Source organism: Lagopus leucura, unplaced genomic scaffold (genome assembly GCF_019238085.1).
Source record: "Lagopus leucura isolate 7727_CA_CO unplaced genomic scaffold, USGS_WTPT01 Super-Scaffold_73, whole genome shotgun sequence".
Classification (NCBI taxonomy): Eukaryota; Metazoa; Chordata; class Aves; order Galliformes; family Phasianidae; genus Lagopus; species Lagopus leucura.
Window position 1 is genome coordinate 18,211,318 of NW_024962252.1, and position 17,395 is coordinate 18,228,712.

Here is a 17,395-nt window from a genome sequence, read left to right on the forward strand (position 1 = left end):
GATGATTTTTAAGGACATACTTGTATGTACTTAATCCCATATATATACACCCAGACTGTCAACAGAAGTACTCTGGAGTGGGTAACTGATTATGAGCTAAGTCGGAGTAATTAGTGCATCTGTAATGGCTAAGTCTGCACACACTCCACAGTTTTGTCCTGGAATATAAAATAGTTGCATCAGCTCAGATCAGCTCATGGGACTTTGTGTTATTTTCTAGGAGACTTCACATCTGTGTGCAGTTCTGTATATAAATGTGTGTTCATAAGACTAGCACCATTCTTCAATAAAATATTATTTTTCAGTAGATAACCACTCTTGGCCAATAATGAGCTGATCCTCATCCAAATTTCTTATTACCGTTTAAAAGTTGATGTTAATTTTTGAAAGTTCTCAGATCATGAGATGAGTTACTGCAAAAGAAATTAGTTAATAGCATTGTGGTGAATAAACTTCAGGTTTGTTTTCTAGCTTCTAGCTTTGTGCACACAACTGCCTTTTTTTTCTTCAGATTAAACTTTATTGAACACTAAATTCCAATCTCATTTTTCATGAAATAATCTGACTTCACTACAGAATTTTATTTAGAACAAAACTGATCTGATTCCATTTAATACTGATGTCCGTGAAAAGAAAGCTGCTATTTTGTGGATTTTTCTCCAATTTGTCTGATATTTTACACCAATTATTGGCCAATTATTTCTCAGCCAGCATTTATCAAAAGGCCATGTCATAGTGCTATCCTTCTCACAAGACCTTTACAAACACTGTGATATTTTAAGATGTTTTATTTTTGATGGCAAAAATTTAGATGTGAAATTGCAGCGTATTTGATCTGTCAATCTCAATGAAATGTAATCTATTATTATTCTGTTACAAGCATGCATGTGCTGTAATAATTCATCAAAATTTCTCTTTGAGAGAGAGAACACGCAATGCTTGATATATTAATGGTAATGTGTAATTTTTATGTGGAGTTTACCAGCTGTCACTCTCTCACATGAAATGCTTTCATCATAATGAAAATGGCAAATATAAAATGGATATAAACAATTATGGTTTGTTCAAAAATTTATAAATTCATTTTTTCCTAACTAGAAGAATTATAAATCTTTATGCTACACTTGATTTAAAAGCTAATTCTCTTTCAAAATTAAACAATCTATAACACTTGTATTTTTCGTACTTGTTACAACCATAGATCACATCTTGCTGCTGTTACTCATTTTTTTTTTCAAGATGGTTTGACTTAATTTAATTTTCTTCACTTCCGTTTACTTTCCTGTCCTTCTCTTATCTTACTATTTTTGCTTTCTCCATTGTTCTACATCTCAAATATGTCTCATCTTTCTATATAGATCTGACTTTTCAGAGTCCTTCCTTCTTTTACTACTGTGTCTCTTATATTATTTTACCTAACTACCTTCTATTATTTTTCTGTAATTAATTTTAGGATTATATACTGCTGAATGCACAAATTCAAAAGAAGATTTTTTTACTGCATTCCATATAATTATTTCCAGCGAGGTGCTGCACGTCACTACTTAACCGCCTCACGCGCCAGCAAAGCCCAGAACCCCACCGGTGCTGGCTGCAGGGTTTGCTGCCCATTTCCTCCACGGGGCACCAGCAGCAGAGCATGCTGAGTGCAGATGGGACAGCCCGCGCTCTCCCGCCGGTTAATTATTTCCAGTCCTCAAATGTCTACTCTACTTAGCACTGTTTGGAAATATTTCTTTTTATTTTTTTTCTCTATTTTCCCTCACATTTGTTTGCTGCCTGGGTAGGGTATTTTATATCAGTGCTATCTTCCTAACTACATGCAAGGACTCAACATACTCAGCGCTCTCACTCTATTACAATTCCATCCTTACTTCCTTCTACTTTTATGTATAATGCAATGTTGTACCTAACTTCTATAGTTCGTCTTTTTAGTCACTTATTACATTGGTAGAGTCCAAATGGGAATCAGAGCTCCCAGAAAACCCGAAGTTGCAGGGTTCAGATAAACATGGGTACAGACTTAAGCTGCCAAATAAATATTAAACTAGGCAAAATTCAGATTAAGAGTAGCAAATTTCTCCCAGATTTAATGCAAAAATCACCTACTTTAATCAAAGCAGTCTTAGATGCCAGTCACATTTACTTGCTTGTCATTACTACCTGCCCTATCAGGTAGTAAACTTTAAAGGTAATGCTCCCAGTCTTGAAAGCAAAATAATTGTTTTTGTGTAATTTTTCACAATTTAGTAGTCAAATAAGAATTTATGCAAATAATTTATTCACTATATTGTGGTCATTGCTCTTTGCTGGCTGTGCAGAGCCTGCAGCTGATTCTTACGTTACTCCCTGCAGTTAAAGCAACTGGTATCAGAAAATATACACACTGAGACACAAAAAAAATCATAGCTTTCACTTTGCATTGTTTTCCTACAAATAAAGGCAAAACCAGTCACAATTATAGTCCTTTGATTCTTTACTTTTTCTGTCCATTGTTTATCCATTATTAATGTCTGTTCAATATTTTTATTATCTAATTTGCTTAGTTCACTTCTTTCACATCTTTTTCTTTCTCTTCACTGTCTTCTCAAACCTAGCAGTGCGCCGTGGCAGCCAAGAAGGCAAACTGCATTTCAGCTCACAGCAGAAATCAGGATTTCTGATCGTAGAAATAATTGAGCTATGGTCAATGACTGATTAACTAAACTAAAGCAAATAGCTACTTAAACATACTGCAATACATTCACACTCTGTGAGGGACAGAGAGGGGAAAAACACATTTTCATACAGGTATGCAGGTATGCAATAGCATATCTGGAACTTACAACATTTTATGATGTTAATCACTGCACTACATTGAAAATGCCATAGTGAAGCAGACTGTCCAGATTCCCACTGCACAAAATAATTTTTACAGCTTTATACAACCTCTGTTTTAACTGTACTTGTACATGGTTTGATATGCAAGCTTCTACCTTGGAAGCAACTCCTCTTTACAGACTGACAAAAACCTATTAACTGTTTTTCCAAGAAAGATATTCAGAGAAGTGTAGACCAGCCAATACTGAAGGTACAATCTGTCTTTCTGTGTAATTACAGGCAGAAATCTCAATTAAAATCAGAACAAAATCCTTGTTCATTGTAACACTGGTTCCTGATTTCCAGCCGACCAATTTCAGGATAATGACTGGGTACAGATAACGCCCATCATGTTACTTAGCACCATGTTACACATGCAAATGCCTTTTTATATTAAGGAGATTTTCTTAGTCCTTCTGAGATAATAGCTCTTGCTTGAATCTGTTACATCTAATGTTATTCCACACCTCTTGATTGCTTTCTCCCATCTGTTTTAACTTGGTGGCCCAAACATGTTTTTCACCCAAGGAAACCCGACAGACCATTTATGATTAGATTTTATGACAGGCATTTATGACTAGATTAAGTCAACTTTGAAATACTGTCTTTAGAACAAAGCACTATTTAATCTATTTCTCAAAAGCATCAGACATGTAAAGGAAATAATGAAAACAATGACTAAATTCTTGCCAATAAGACTTTCATTTTGTTTAATTCACTGGTGGATTCCTCTTGTAGTCAATCGACAATGGGCAGATCCACAGAGTGAGTCATCTCCTGGTAAAATCCTTGATGAGTTTCAAGCTTGCTTTGGTGTGTGCGTAGTTAATCTGGAGGTGTGTAGTTTAAGGAGTTGTTTACAAAATGACTAAACTTGGCTGGGAAGCAGGATATAAGATGCATCCCAGTTCTCAGTGTGTGTTTTACTTATTAGTGTAAACAGGCTATTGGCTATTGGATTCACTTTGAGGCATGGACACAGGAATTAATCTATTTAGTATTAGTTCTGAGTATTGCAACACCTGTACCCCTCTGAAGATCTCACCCAGGGGAATCTGCTTCACTGAGAGAGGAATATGCTGAAGCCTAATATTAAGAAGCAGATCTCCATCTTCAAGATCAGATGCAGAAACCATGCTTGACAATCTGAAATATCAAATCCATTAAAAAATTGCTACTGTCAGACCTATTTAGAAAAGTTTTCTTATTAACAAGGCATTTTTAGCCTTGTCACTTACACTGTATACAAATGATGGATTTTTACAAGAACGTCAGATGTCACTAAATTAAAGGCCTAACATAATTTTATCACTGAACTTTCTCAATGATTATGAAAAAGCAGATTTTGTTGACAAATTTATTTTTATAAAGCCATACACATATAAAACATATAAAGGTTAAATAACTTTTAATTTTTTTATTGTTTGCAATTTTTCCCACTAATTCTGTGAAAGACTAGTGTCAGGTTGGTCACCACATAATCACTTGGATCATTCTGCTACTGCAAGATTTTTTTTCACAGTTTTTTTTTCAACTGCTTGCCTTTCTAATCCAATTAACATTTGACTCATTGGTCTATTCCAGCTGTATCTGATAGATATCTAGTAGTCCTAAAGCAGAGAGTCCTGTCCAGTTTCATGGAAGTGCTCATCCAGAAAAGTGAGAAACTGTCCATGCCTTTACTAAAGAACAAACAACAATATAAGATTAAGGCTTAACCAAAAAATGTACAAATGAATGAAGCTGGTAGTGTCTGAAACACATACAAGTTTCAGAGAACATATTATCTGACCCCAAAAATTTCAATGGGAGAAACAAAGCCTTCAGAAATCAGCCTTCATTAGCTCTGGTGCACGTAGCAGATCAGCACTCTAAGATCTTTTCCCTAATATCCTTTTTTTGTTGTTGTTGTTTTTTCCTGAAAGGGCTCTCTTAAAAATAGCATTGTGCTAGAAAACTGCAAAGTATTACATAATTCCTGTAAAATGAAAATATACCATTCAACATTTTTTCCATCTATGAAAGGGTTATTTGTGGAAAAAATCTGCCTTTTCTGAATCATTAATGTTAATTATGTAGTTACCACCTCTAGAGACTGAAGTTATCTATTTTTTAGGATAGTTCTTACTTCTGAAATTACTTGAACTTATACGTACTATCACTGCATTATTCACCATACATATCTTTCACAACTCCGAATTCAATTAAGCATGCAGTTTTTACTTTACCAGTTTTAATTAATCTGTCTTCTGCAAGTTTTCCTAATATTTGTATGGTATTTAAAAGATCTTGCCTTCACTTTATTGCTGTGTCTGAACTGTAAAACTCATTAAACGGAAGGTATTGTTTTTCTGTGGACTCTTCACAACCAATGACTTTTTCTATAAGAACTGGATATTTAAACTTTTCTTTTAAAATCTCTCATCCTAAGACATTTTGTCATATTTTTCTCTTGCACTTAAGACACTTCCAATGCTCTAAAACATCAGGAATACACCTATAAGTTAATGTATCATTATCCTTCATACTATTTCTGAGATGTATGATTTAGCATGAACATGAGACACCATTCTAAAATGAACCTCCACAGATGGTTATCAGCAATCACTGGAGTTGTCAAAAGGCAGGAGAGATCACCACACTGCTTAATGATTTTTTAATTGATTATGACAGGAAGAGTATTAGCAATAGCTGGGCTATTTTATTTTATTTTATTTTATTCTGAGTGGAAGAGTGTACTGGTATGTTTCAAAATAATCTGTTTTGCTCATCATATCCATAAATTATCTAAAAAAAAACCCAGTGAACTGACAGCATTTAGTTCAAAGTTATTCAGGGCAATAAAATCTAAAGGTTACTGCAAACATTTGATGAAAGATCTCATTATACTGAATGAAAATGACAGAAAAAATGAGTATTTATAAATGCAAAGTAATGCATTTTATGACAAAATAATGATCACAAAGTTAATACTGATAGGCATTATAACACCAAAAATATAAAGCTTTAAATTAGTTACTATTATTCAAGACAGATGCCACAGATTTTTTACAAATGGCATTCTGAGAACATCAGATCAGTGGAAGGAAGAAGAATAGCAGACAGTAATGACATAAACCTTGATACTGAAATGAAAAATATCACAGGATCCACATCAGAAGCATCTTGCTTCTTCACTAGTGAAATGAAGCTATTGCATGCCTTCCTGGCCATCCCATCCCTACAAGAAAGAAGGAATGGGCTAAAGAATATTCTGAAAGGAGTGCAAAGGATTGTCAGAGGTTTGCTGCAGGGATGATATGAAGTACATTGCAGCTTCAGTGATGAAAAGGTCAGGGGCACAGAAAAGAAACAAATCCAGAGGAATGTAAGTGAGATGAATAGTGTAAGACTGTTGCTTTTAACTCCATGAAGAGGGCACTCATAAAGTATTAAGGTTGTCTTAAATAGACAAGAGAAATTGGTCTTTTATTTACTTATTTATTTTACGCAGAGTGCACAATTAGACAGTCAAACTCATTGCCACATCATTTCTTATGAAGCCATAAACTTAACTAAGGTTCAAAAAATGAATTGACAAGCTCGAAGAGTAGCAAACAAATCTACCACAGGGCAGGAAGCAAGTGGATGTAAACGCAGCTTTGCAAAGATTTTTTTTTTGACTGCTGAGAGCTGGAAATACAAAACAGGAGAAAGATTACTCTGTATTTGTGCTTTTTCTTTTATGCTTTCCCAAGCAACCACAACTAGGCATCATCAGAATTGGCTATGCTGACCTTTTCTATATATACATATATATAAAAGGCTTTAAAATGTCACCAAAACCATCGTCCTCCACCTTCCACTAAAGGAAGAAAAATAATAACAATAATAATGAAAACACAGCGCAAAATCACAAAATGGATCCAACAAAAAAAAATTAACAGATTTCATAGGTAGCATTTGCAGTATGCTTCTTCAATTTATATTAAAGTAGGAAAAGAAATTAATTATATGTGTCTACCTCCACAAAATAAATAAATCTCAAAGATCCCAGTGTTTTACTGAAAAAGTTAAATGGAGGTAAAGCAGCGTGGTATACGAAATAAACCACTTCCTTGAAAGAGTCTAAATAAAGAATTCCTATCTTCTTGCTTCCAGTAGCATGTCCTCAGTATTTTCCTTTTCTTCCCTCTTATTGAAGGTTAAAAAATGAGACTAGTATACACGTCGGCAACACCCAATGCTGTCTCTCACCTCATTTTTTGTCACCATTACAAAGTTATTCCTTGCATGAAAAGACAAGTATTTTAGATACATTTTTCATGCCTACTTTTATATAGAACTATGTAATTTTATTTACAGGCCAGGAAAATGCAGATTCATCAATGAGACCAAATATCTGATCTTTATTGCTACTGATGAGATTGGCCAAACTTATGCCCCCAACCAAATTCTAAAATTGAATGCTAGATTGGTCTGTGGTGCTGGGGGTTGCTCTGAGGCGAGTTTAACTTGTGATACCAAGCCAATGTACTTTCTGAGTGTTACAGTCCTAGCTTCTTCTGTTGAGAAAATAGGAGCAGTGCGGGATTCAAAACTCTTTGCATGACTTTTATTTTACTAAGATCCAAACCATAGCTTTTAGTCTGTCACTGGTGAAGAACCAGCACCCTAACTTCAGTAAGGAAAAAGACATTCCCATACAATTGCTTAAGAGTACAGACTTCACCATGTGCATCATAAAAAACGTCTTTAAACTACATGTGTTTCTCAGTAAAATGCTCAGATTAATTGTTGGTGTGAAAGCCCCAGTCAGGTTAATGCTTCCAGTTAATCTGGAAGGCAAAGAAGAGAGCTAGCTCCAGCAGCGCCAATGTGACTTTTAAGTTCATTCCTCTGTGTGTCAGAGCAAGACCACCTAGGGATTGCTTACACAGACTAAACATGTCTCCAGCATATCAAAAAAGGCTTTAATCCACTTAGGAGCAACAACTCTTGAAGCAGATATGAGGTGGTAAAGTCACTGAATTGCCTGAAGCAGCTGTGGAGCTTAGCCTCAGCTAAAAGGGGTCTGCTGGTCAGGTAGGCCAACAGACATCCCACTTTTAGAGCTGCTCGTGCAGGAGGCACTTGTTCTTTCAGATATGTGAGGAAATGCACACTCTTTGTTTTGCTCGCCATTTCACAGCAGAAATAATAGCAGCAGTCTACATTGTGCATCACTGAGCGCATAAAAACTGAGCTGAGAGAGAATGGAGTTTGATTTTCAGTTAAAAATGCCATCTGTGTAAGTTTAGTGTATGTCTCTCTCCTTAAACCTTCACTTTGAGGAGCAGCTTTATGTTTATTCTTATCAAAATTAAAAAAGTGATCTAAATTATGCAGTTTCAGTGCTGCTTCAGTGCTGCTCAGTGTGCTGCCAGAGCAACTTGTACTGTGTTCAGAAAAACTCCACTGTCTATAAAAAGTCAACAGCTACTGCCCACAGGTCTTTACACCTCTCTTGAGTACACCTATATCTGAACACAGTTATAATGATTCAATTCGGTATGGGCAATTTTTAGTAAAGAAAAATGTTAAGAGGTAAAGGGCTACACAACATTTTAACTTCAACAGAATGTCTGAAAATTTATTTCCTTGGTTAGCAAAACTTTTGTATAAAATTGGTAAGAAATGTCGCACAGTGGGAAAACAGAGCTCCCAGCACAGCTGAGACAGCTGCTCAAATGACTTCCTTATCATAGTTTTAAATAATTGCTGTAGTTTATATGCAAGTACATTTGTAGAATGTGCAAGTATAAATTATTTATTTTTAAGGCTACAAAAGATGTCTATTTTTCGGATTGGAACTGTGCCACTGTTCACTACCATAGTTACAGAAATATCTGAGGTAGGACAAAAAGCCTGGAAATAAAAAGCAATAATGTAGCTTATTTAGAAACAGAAGTAAGATTATAAAACCACAGAGTGTGAAATGGTATGTAAATAGAGATTTCATACTGTACTGCAGCACAGAAGGAATTCAGATGACTAGTAAAAATGAGCAAAATAAATGTCTCATATTTCTGTATACTTGTTATAAAAGCCAAACCATTGTATTATTACTATATGTTGTATATACAGCAATATAGTTAGCACAACATGGCACAGCAGACAATCAGCAATTTTGGACTGTAGTACCTAGGAGTTCCTGTATATACACAGGAAATATATTCTAGATGTAAAACATTTTCTTTCAAAGCATTAGAAAAAGATATGCCTTCAAGGGATTAAAGTACTTCAATATTTAATTTTTCCCACTGAAACAAACCAGTATCAGAGTCTATTTTCAAATGCCCTCAGATCTCATTCTTTTTGTACCAATTGATATGAATAACTTTAGTGGAAAATTAGTAACCTTTGTTTCACCGAAAGGCCCTTTTTTTTCCATAACTTTTCACCTCTAGTTAGGAAGACTAAAGAGCTGATGCTGAAAGCTGTATCAGTGAGAATGCTTATTTTTCTTAAATTACTGGTAAGGAAATTATTGTAATCAATGGTAGCAAGTAAGACTGGATGCCAGACTGGATGTGGCTCTGGGCAGCATGGTCTAGTGGCTGGCGACCCTGCACATAGCAGGGGGGCTGAAACCCAGGCCATTCTATGAGTCTATGTTCTGTAAGTTAATTATTCAGTAAGAGATTTAAGCTTCTACAAGGAAGCTTGGAATTTCCAATGATAATATAAAATCCTGCACTCACCTGCTCTCTAAAGGCAGAAAGAACGTCCTTTATTAAAGCATCAGAGAAACACGGAGCTCTGCTTCTGCGGGTGCTGAGAACTGCCTCCCTGAGCAGCTCAGCATTTGTGCGTCCTCAGAGACTAGCCAGCACGCAGGGAGCAGACTGCAGCTCACCCTGAACCCTGTGATGGGTCTGATATGATAAACACACCCAGAAAATGCCAAAATGTACAGACAGTTGATTATAGAAATCCTCCATCAACTGAAATGCATTAAAAGACCACATGTTTATTCCCAGCCCTTGAGCACTGCCAAGGTGCATCAATTTAAAGTGGGTATAATAAGCTAGGAAAATGCATGCAGCCAAATAAATTGAACAGTAGCTCTTAAGAGATAATTGGTTAAATTTCTGATCATCTGACCACACATTTGTAAACAATCTTTTTGAAGTAGTCATGGCACACCAGCTGCAAACTATCCTCTACATAATAGCTCACTATCACAGAGCACTCATCTGTGAAATGAATGATCAATATCAGCTTCCGTCCTTGTCTCAAGGGATGCTAACTGTGGCAAATAGAAATGTACTGCTTACAGGGGTAGAAATGATTGTCAGAAAAAAATTTGCACCTTATGAAGCACAGAAATCTTAAAGATTCTAAGGATCATACAGCCCTTTAATATATGGAAATATTAATTTGTTGAATATATATATATTTGTTCTATATTAGTGTGTAAAAGCAGAATGATATAGTCATATCTAATACAAATTATGCAGCATTTCATTGCTCATTAGTGATGAGGAAATTTTTAACAGCATTTACTAAAATCAGCAGAGCACAAAAATCTTCTAGGCTACTCCTCCATAATTGGCTTTTTAAACATTTCTCTTTTTAATTTGCTGTCTCTGGATCCCATTCTGAAGGAATGGGACACAATATCAGTGGGTCCTTACTCCAGACCTACATGTCATGGAGTTTGGGCTCAGAAGTTGTTGACTGTCAGACACTAAAGGATTCTATTATATCTGTGGCCACAGAGGTGAATATGCAAAGTACATCCATCTGTGGGGTAAGTTTACAGAATGGTTGAAGTTGGAAAGCACCTCTGGAGGTCATCTCAAGCAAAGGCACATAGAAAAGCTTGCTCAGGACTGTGTCTAGATGAAAGTTAATTTTACTGCTACGAATAACAAAAGATCAGTATCTTGGGAAAAATAATATCAGATACTAAAATTTAAATGCAAAAGAAATGCATACAATTCCTTGTGATAGGAAATATTTTTACTCCATTTTGGTAAAGAAGGGATTAAACTATTCTGTAACAAAAAGATGAAGCATCCAGTGACTGCAACTCCAGTAATCTGTAAGCATGGTGCATCAGCTGGGTTAAAAACGTGGTTTACTAACAAGCTAAGACATCAGAGTGGCCTTGTTAATTATGAGAGCCATTTCTTCACTTAGACCTCTTGCACTTCTAGTAGTCACAAAAAGCACACAGAGGTGCAGAGAAGAAACCTGTCTCAGAATGACTACGGTTGGAAGGAACCACTAGAAGTCATCTGGATCAACGTCACTTATCTAATCTGGGGTACAGAGAAAATGACTGCAGTCAGAGGGTAACCCCAGCTCTTTGTATACCTGAAACCTGGAAATGCCTGAGAGCTCAGCTCTGAGGTTCCCATCATGTCTGAGAGCTCTGAATCCAGCTTCTACCCCAGCTGTTCCAGGGCCACCCTTTCCACTGTGGCCGTCAGCCACAGTGCCTTCCTGCCTTCCACTCCCTGAAACTCTCTGGTGAAGGTTATTTCACTGGTGGAGAAACCCGGGAATGTTTCTTACTCTATTTGCAAATACAATGAAACACAAAATGATCAAGATATTAGCATTTAAAGTCTTAAAATTCTGCTATTCTCAAAGCCATAACTTCTGGAACCATGAACTTTGTAAGGAATTTAATTGTTGTGAGAATGATAATAAAAAATAACCTCTAGTCCCTACTGTTTGTACTTTCCACATATTTAATGCTGGCTAACACAATTTATATTATAATCAGCATAAATGTGATTTTTACCCTAAAACATAGATTTTAAGAAGCATTTTGTGGTCTTCCTTTTTATCATGTTGCAAAAAATTGAATAAATAAATGAATAAATAATAATTAAAAATATATATATATATATTACACAGAGGAGTTAAGTTTCAAAACTCCAATCCCCTTTGCTCTTTTGACATATCAAACAACAGAGTACAATCTCTAGTTGACATTAGTAAAGTCTCCTCACATCCCCAGAAGCCAACATTCTGCATAAAAGACAAAAGATCCAGCAAAGTCAGTTTCAAAATTAATCTTATTCACCAGGTAGCAAAGCCCTGAGTGTGGCTCCCACGCAGACTGCAAGCCATTTGTGAAATGAAAGCAGCAGACAGTAAATGAAGCAGCTCGGCTTTAGCAGCTTGTCAGTCACTGAACAACTGAAGGCTGCAGACATCCTGGGTTAAATCATACATTTAAATGCCACTTGGAGGGATCCCAAAACACCACCTGAGGCTGAGCTGCTTCTGACTTAGAAATGTATTCACATTTGGAAGAACCAGTATAAACTGGCAACTGTTTTCTACCTCTAAATTTGAGGTGAAACCTTAAAAATAAAAATTTCAATGCTGTTTTTTGGCAAGATCAAAAATTAATTAATCCAAACGAAAGTGAAGGCATTTGTTCATTATAACCTTGCATAAGTTAAGGAAATGTTTATTCTCTTTTTTCTTTCTTCTGCCCTATTCCACAACTGTTTGTTTTTTTTTTTCTGTTATGACTGCCGTGTACTTGCTTTAAAATTCATTCCCATTCCAACTTACAGATATGGTATGAAAATGTCCTTTCATCTTACTGACACAAACAATCAATGTAATTTCTAAGGGTGATACTTCACTTAAGTTTAGCAAAATTCATAAGCAGTGTGAAAACTCATTTAAATAGTTTATAACATCCTTGATTTGGTATAAATAAAACTGTTAGGTTCTACTGCTTCCAGTCCTGCAATGCAATTCTGATATTCACTGCTGCAATAAATTAGGCCTTATAAACAACAATACATCATAAAACAAATTCAAGAGATGTTGTAAATAGGGAACAAAATGGAAATTATCTCATGCAAGCTTTTTCAGTGTAAACCCCTTGACGCATGCTGTAACCAGCCAGTTAATAATTGCTTTGTAAATTCCTGTAAATCTGAAATGAAGCAGAGGGGATAAGCCAACAAACAAATCATAAAGTATAATTGTTACTTGTTTGGAGTGATTATTGCCACTGCCAGCCAGGTTCCAAATCTCATAACAAAGAATTTGTTGGGTATTTTTATTTCCTCCGTTTCAGCTGTTTTACTGGTGATGGAGAATACATACAATCCTTATCAATAAATAATGTGTCACACAAAAGATACGCTTGGTCAGTTTCTGAATATTTTAAATATTTTAATATTTTAAGCAGTAATACACCGTAAATTTTAATACTTCTCTCTTTGGAATACTCTCTCCCCCTTCTTCACTCAGAATGGATTTTCTCAGGCTGGACAGAATATGTGATAGATGATAAAAATCAAGAGCACACAGAAATGGAGACTATGTAATACTATAAAGCAGTGGCTCCTTTTCAGAACGAAGAAGACATATGAAGCTATCTTTTTAAAAAGAAACCATTTATAAAAACAAAGCTTGGCGAGATCATGAACTGGAAATAGGTTTATCCAAAGGACAAATGCTGGCAGTCTTTATCATCAGCACTGCTGCCATTTTTAGCTATAATATTCCAGATTTTTTAGGAATCTCACCATTAATTTGATGCTGAAATACAATTCCATGCTATGTTGTCAGCGTTATAACAATGATCTTATTTTGTACTGCAGGTTCAACAGCCTCAGAAATCATCAATTTCTTCTTTCTTGTCCCATGGCTTTCTCCCATATAAGAACATATAGAATAGTATTTTATGATCTGTGTTTGGTTTATTGTTTGTTTGTTTTTTAATCAGGAAATATAAAATGGGATAGAATGGGAGAATCTGTAAGATAAAGTCAACTGTTTTAAAAGAGGTTCTTTGCTGTCCCTCACTTGGTGCCAATCAATCATGCTATTTAAAACAAATATTAATCTTATTTGTAATGATTTAAGTTACTTATCTTGTACTCCTACAAATGTATAATTGCTTTAAAAATTTTAAAGTTTAAAATTCTGTACTTAAGTATAGCAGATGTATTTTATTTTCTTCACATCCAGAACCTCCAGCGAGAACCAAATAAAACATTTAATTTCTGCCGTGCAAATAGATGTATGCTTCATCTGAATACCTCTGATCTTGGCGTCATATCACATATAAAAACACATTAATTGAATCCTGTTATTATTAAGAGATATGAACATTTATTGCAATTCATTTCTACAAATAGAAATAAGCTCCTATTTCATTTTCTTAACAAATGCAAGTTCTGAACATGTTTAAAGCACTTAGCAGTCTCAGTATAGACTGCAGATAATAACTCAATATACTGTACAAAAGTATTATACATATAATATGTACTTTATATATATATATTGTATATAACATATAAATATTTACGTAGTACTTAATACTTAGTGTGTATATATTTAAAGTCTACAACAATTTTAAGTACAAAATTATCACACACTACTGTATAAATGTAGAGAAAATCCATTTCAGGGAGCTTGAAGAAAAATCAGCCAGTAAATATTTCAGAAAATGATGCATTTAGTTTAAATAATATTGAAAAGGTACTAAAGAAGTGGCTTTAGTGACTGCTTGAGCACTTCCCTAGCTGATGAAGGATTGCTAAATTGTGATCTGAGTCAAGACTAACTGTCTGAACAGAAAAATCAGTGTAAAATCTGAGGAATGTTTTGCTCATGTCTTCTCCAGACAAAAATCATTGATTACTTTAGGTAAGTCGTTACCTTATGACATATCTAAATGTTTTTATAGATGTAAACATTCAAAAATCTTGAAAATTTACTTACATGCTAATGATTAATGACTGTAACCAGAAAAAAACAGTCCACTCTCTCCTCAAAAACCAAAAAAATAGGACAAATTAACATTAAAACAATAAGAAAAGACATTAATTATAGGGTCAACTATGACAATTGATGGCCTGTTTAGCATCTCCTTTAGCTGAATCTTCGACAGACCACTTAATTTTTTTCTAGAGCTGAAGGCATTTAAAGAAGGCACAAATTTAATGTAGTGAAACCATGAACAGTCACAGAAGAATGCTGTAAGACACTTACAGGAACGAGGAATTTTTTTATTTCTTCCAAGGCATGACTCATACGAGAATATGCTTCCCCAGGTGGAGCAAACACTTCAATTAATACATGAAGCTCATCACTCAAGTGCGCATATTTAGCTTCTCCACTTTTCCTCAGCTCTTCCTCCTATGAAAAAGAGTGGTTTCTTTAGAACTGGGAATCCATGATTTTGCATTGGTTTAGCTTTTACAGAGAACATGACGAAAAAACATAATGCAAACAGACTTTTAGTACAATCCATTTAAAGATTTAAAAATCATTTTTGAGTGCTTGAATGGTAAAAACAGTGTAATTATCAATTTAATCAGCACAGTGAAAAAATGCTAAATACTCTAAAACTGAGCAATGAAAAATTAACTCCATAAATGCAAAAGATGATACCTGTAGACTGTACATATTAGTATTGCTAAATTAAAGACTGCTCTGGCTTTATCTGAGACATGAAGTCTGAGTTTCTGTTCCAGTTCTGATATTTGGTAACTATGCAGTCCTGTGTACAATGGTTAAGATGATGGTTCATCTCACTTAGGTTTATTTTGACAGTCTTTGGTCTCAGTTTTCTATCAATTAAATGAGGGTAAGAATCCAAATTTACGTCAGAGCAATATTCTGAAACATCACCCCACTGTTTTATACAAGGCTTTGAGATAGCGAATGTGAACTGTTATGCACATTAATAGTACCTACCCTACAAAAAGCAAAGTGTAAAATACTGATCAAGTTAATGTAATTGTCCGTGACAACAGAGTGCAAAATTTATCATTACTATAAAAATAGCAATAAGAAATGCTGAAAATCTGATGAGTTTAAACCTCAATCTTCAAAAATACTGTAAGAACTGTAACTTTGAAGAAAGTACATTTGTATATTTTTATTTTACAGAAGGAAAATCTAATCAGAGGAAACAAGTAAATTAATTTGCTGAAGATTGGGTTAGAAGTTACAGCTTCTTAGTATATACTCAGATTATTCTTTTGCAGCATGAAGATATCTAAGACATAAAAACTAAGAACGACAGCTGATACGTTATTTATTAACAAAGTCAACAAACTTCATTAAAATATAAATCACAGCTATTATTTTTCAAACATAGGCAAAAATAATATTTATGTGATTATTTTGACATCAGTAATATGATTTTATAATATACACTTCTCTCACAGGAAGATATGCATATGCTTGCACGGTTGAAACAACAGTAATGACATTCTTCTCTTCACTGTAAAATCAGGGATTCTGAAAAGGCATCATTTTATAACCTTCCTAGGTTCAATGTATGCTTTCCATTACAGCTCAGCAGGTATTTCTGCAGGTGTTAGAGACAGCAAAATCACACACACATACACACAGAATTGTAGAGGTTGGAAGGGACCTCCAGAGATCATCGAGTCCAACCCCCCTGCCAAAGCAGGTTCCCTACAGCAGGTCGCACAGGTAGGCACCCAGGCAGGTCTTGAACATCTCCAGAGAAGGAGACTCCACCACCTCCCTGTTCCAGTGCTCCGTCACCTCACTGTAAAGAAGTTCCTGCACACATTTGTGTGGAACTTCCTGTGCTGCAGTTTCCGGCCGTTTCCCCTTGTCCTGTCTCCACTCACCACTGAAAAGAGTCCGGCCTCGCCATTCTGCCCCCCACACCTTAGATATTTATAGACCTATAGATATTTATGGACAGCATTTCTTCCTGAATATATCTAATGATGCTTTGTTCATGGAACTCATAAATAATGAATTTTCACTTCATACCTCTTCCTGCAAGTGTGATATGTCAGAAAATATTTCTTTTACTGCAAGTGTGTGTTGTTAAAGGAGAGAAGCTCCTTCAGGAAAAATATCAAAGAGTAAGAACTCATAGTCTATGTAAGCACTGTATGAAGATTTGCTTCCCTGACCCAGTGAGGATGACTAAGCATGTGAGTTGCTCCAAAAGTAATGTAGCAGCTTAAACCTGCTCATGTAGAAGTGAACCAAACCGTGGTAAGATCAACACATGCTGAAAATGTGATGGAACCACTGTAGAGAACTATCCTGAAAAAAAACAAAATACACTTAAGGTAGTAAGTGTTATTAGGCACTGAATGTTATAAAAAAAAGAAACTTCGGATCAAATCAGTTTTGGTATATAATAAGAATAAAATTAATAGATTTCCAGGGCTTCTGGATCAGTGTTGGCAATCTCTCCTAATACTGACCCTCATGTTAATAATATGCACCTTCTTTACTATCAGGTTATTATCTTTAATTATGCCCTGGTTCAGTGCAGCCCCCTCCAGAAACCATTATCCACCAGATCCTAACATCATTCTCTCCCTCTATGCACCAACTCCCTTCATATCTCAAAGTAATATATAGCATTATATTCCATGTCCCAAAACAGGTACTGTCACAAGCTGTGCTTCAGACTTTCTTTGTTCTCACATGGTTTTGGTCAGACACACCACCCTTAACCTGACGTATGTTTTCATAACTCACTGCCTCATATAAGATAACAGATATTTTGAAACATCTGTGG

The 17,395-nt window shown here is 35.3% G+C and overlaps 1 protein-coding gene across 2 annotated transcripts in view; it reads right to left on the reverse strand.

Annotated features, from left to right (window-relative positions):
* KHDRBS2 (KH RNA binding domain containing, signal transduction associated 2) overlaps positions 1-17,395 on the reverse strand; it is a 320,519-nt gene that overhangs the window by 152,741 nt on the left and 150,383 nt on the right. For both annotated transcript variants that reach the window (XR_006181714.1, XM_042888016.1), the window contains exon 4: positions 14,863-15,009. Coding sequence is in view for 1 of the 2 variants with exons in the window: in XM_042888016.1 (XP_042743950.1) it covers positions 14,863-15,009 (147 nt within the window). In the remaining variant the exon portion in view is untranslated. The remainder of the gene's footprint in view (positions 1-14,862; positions 15,010-17,395) is intronic.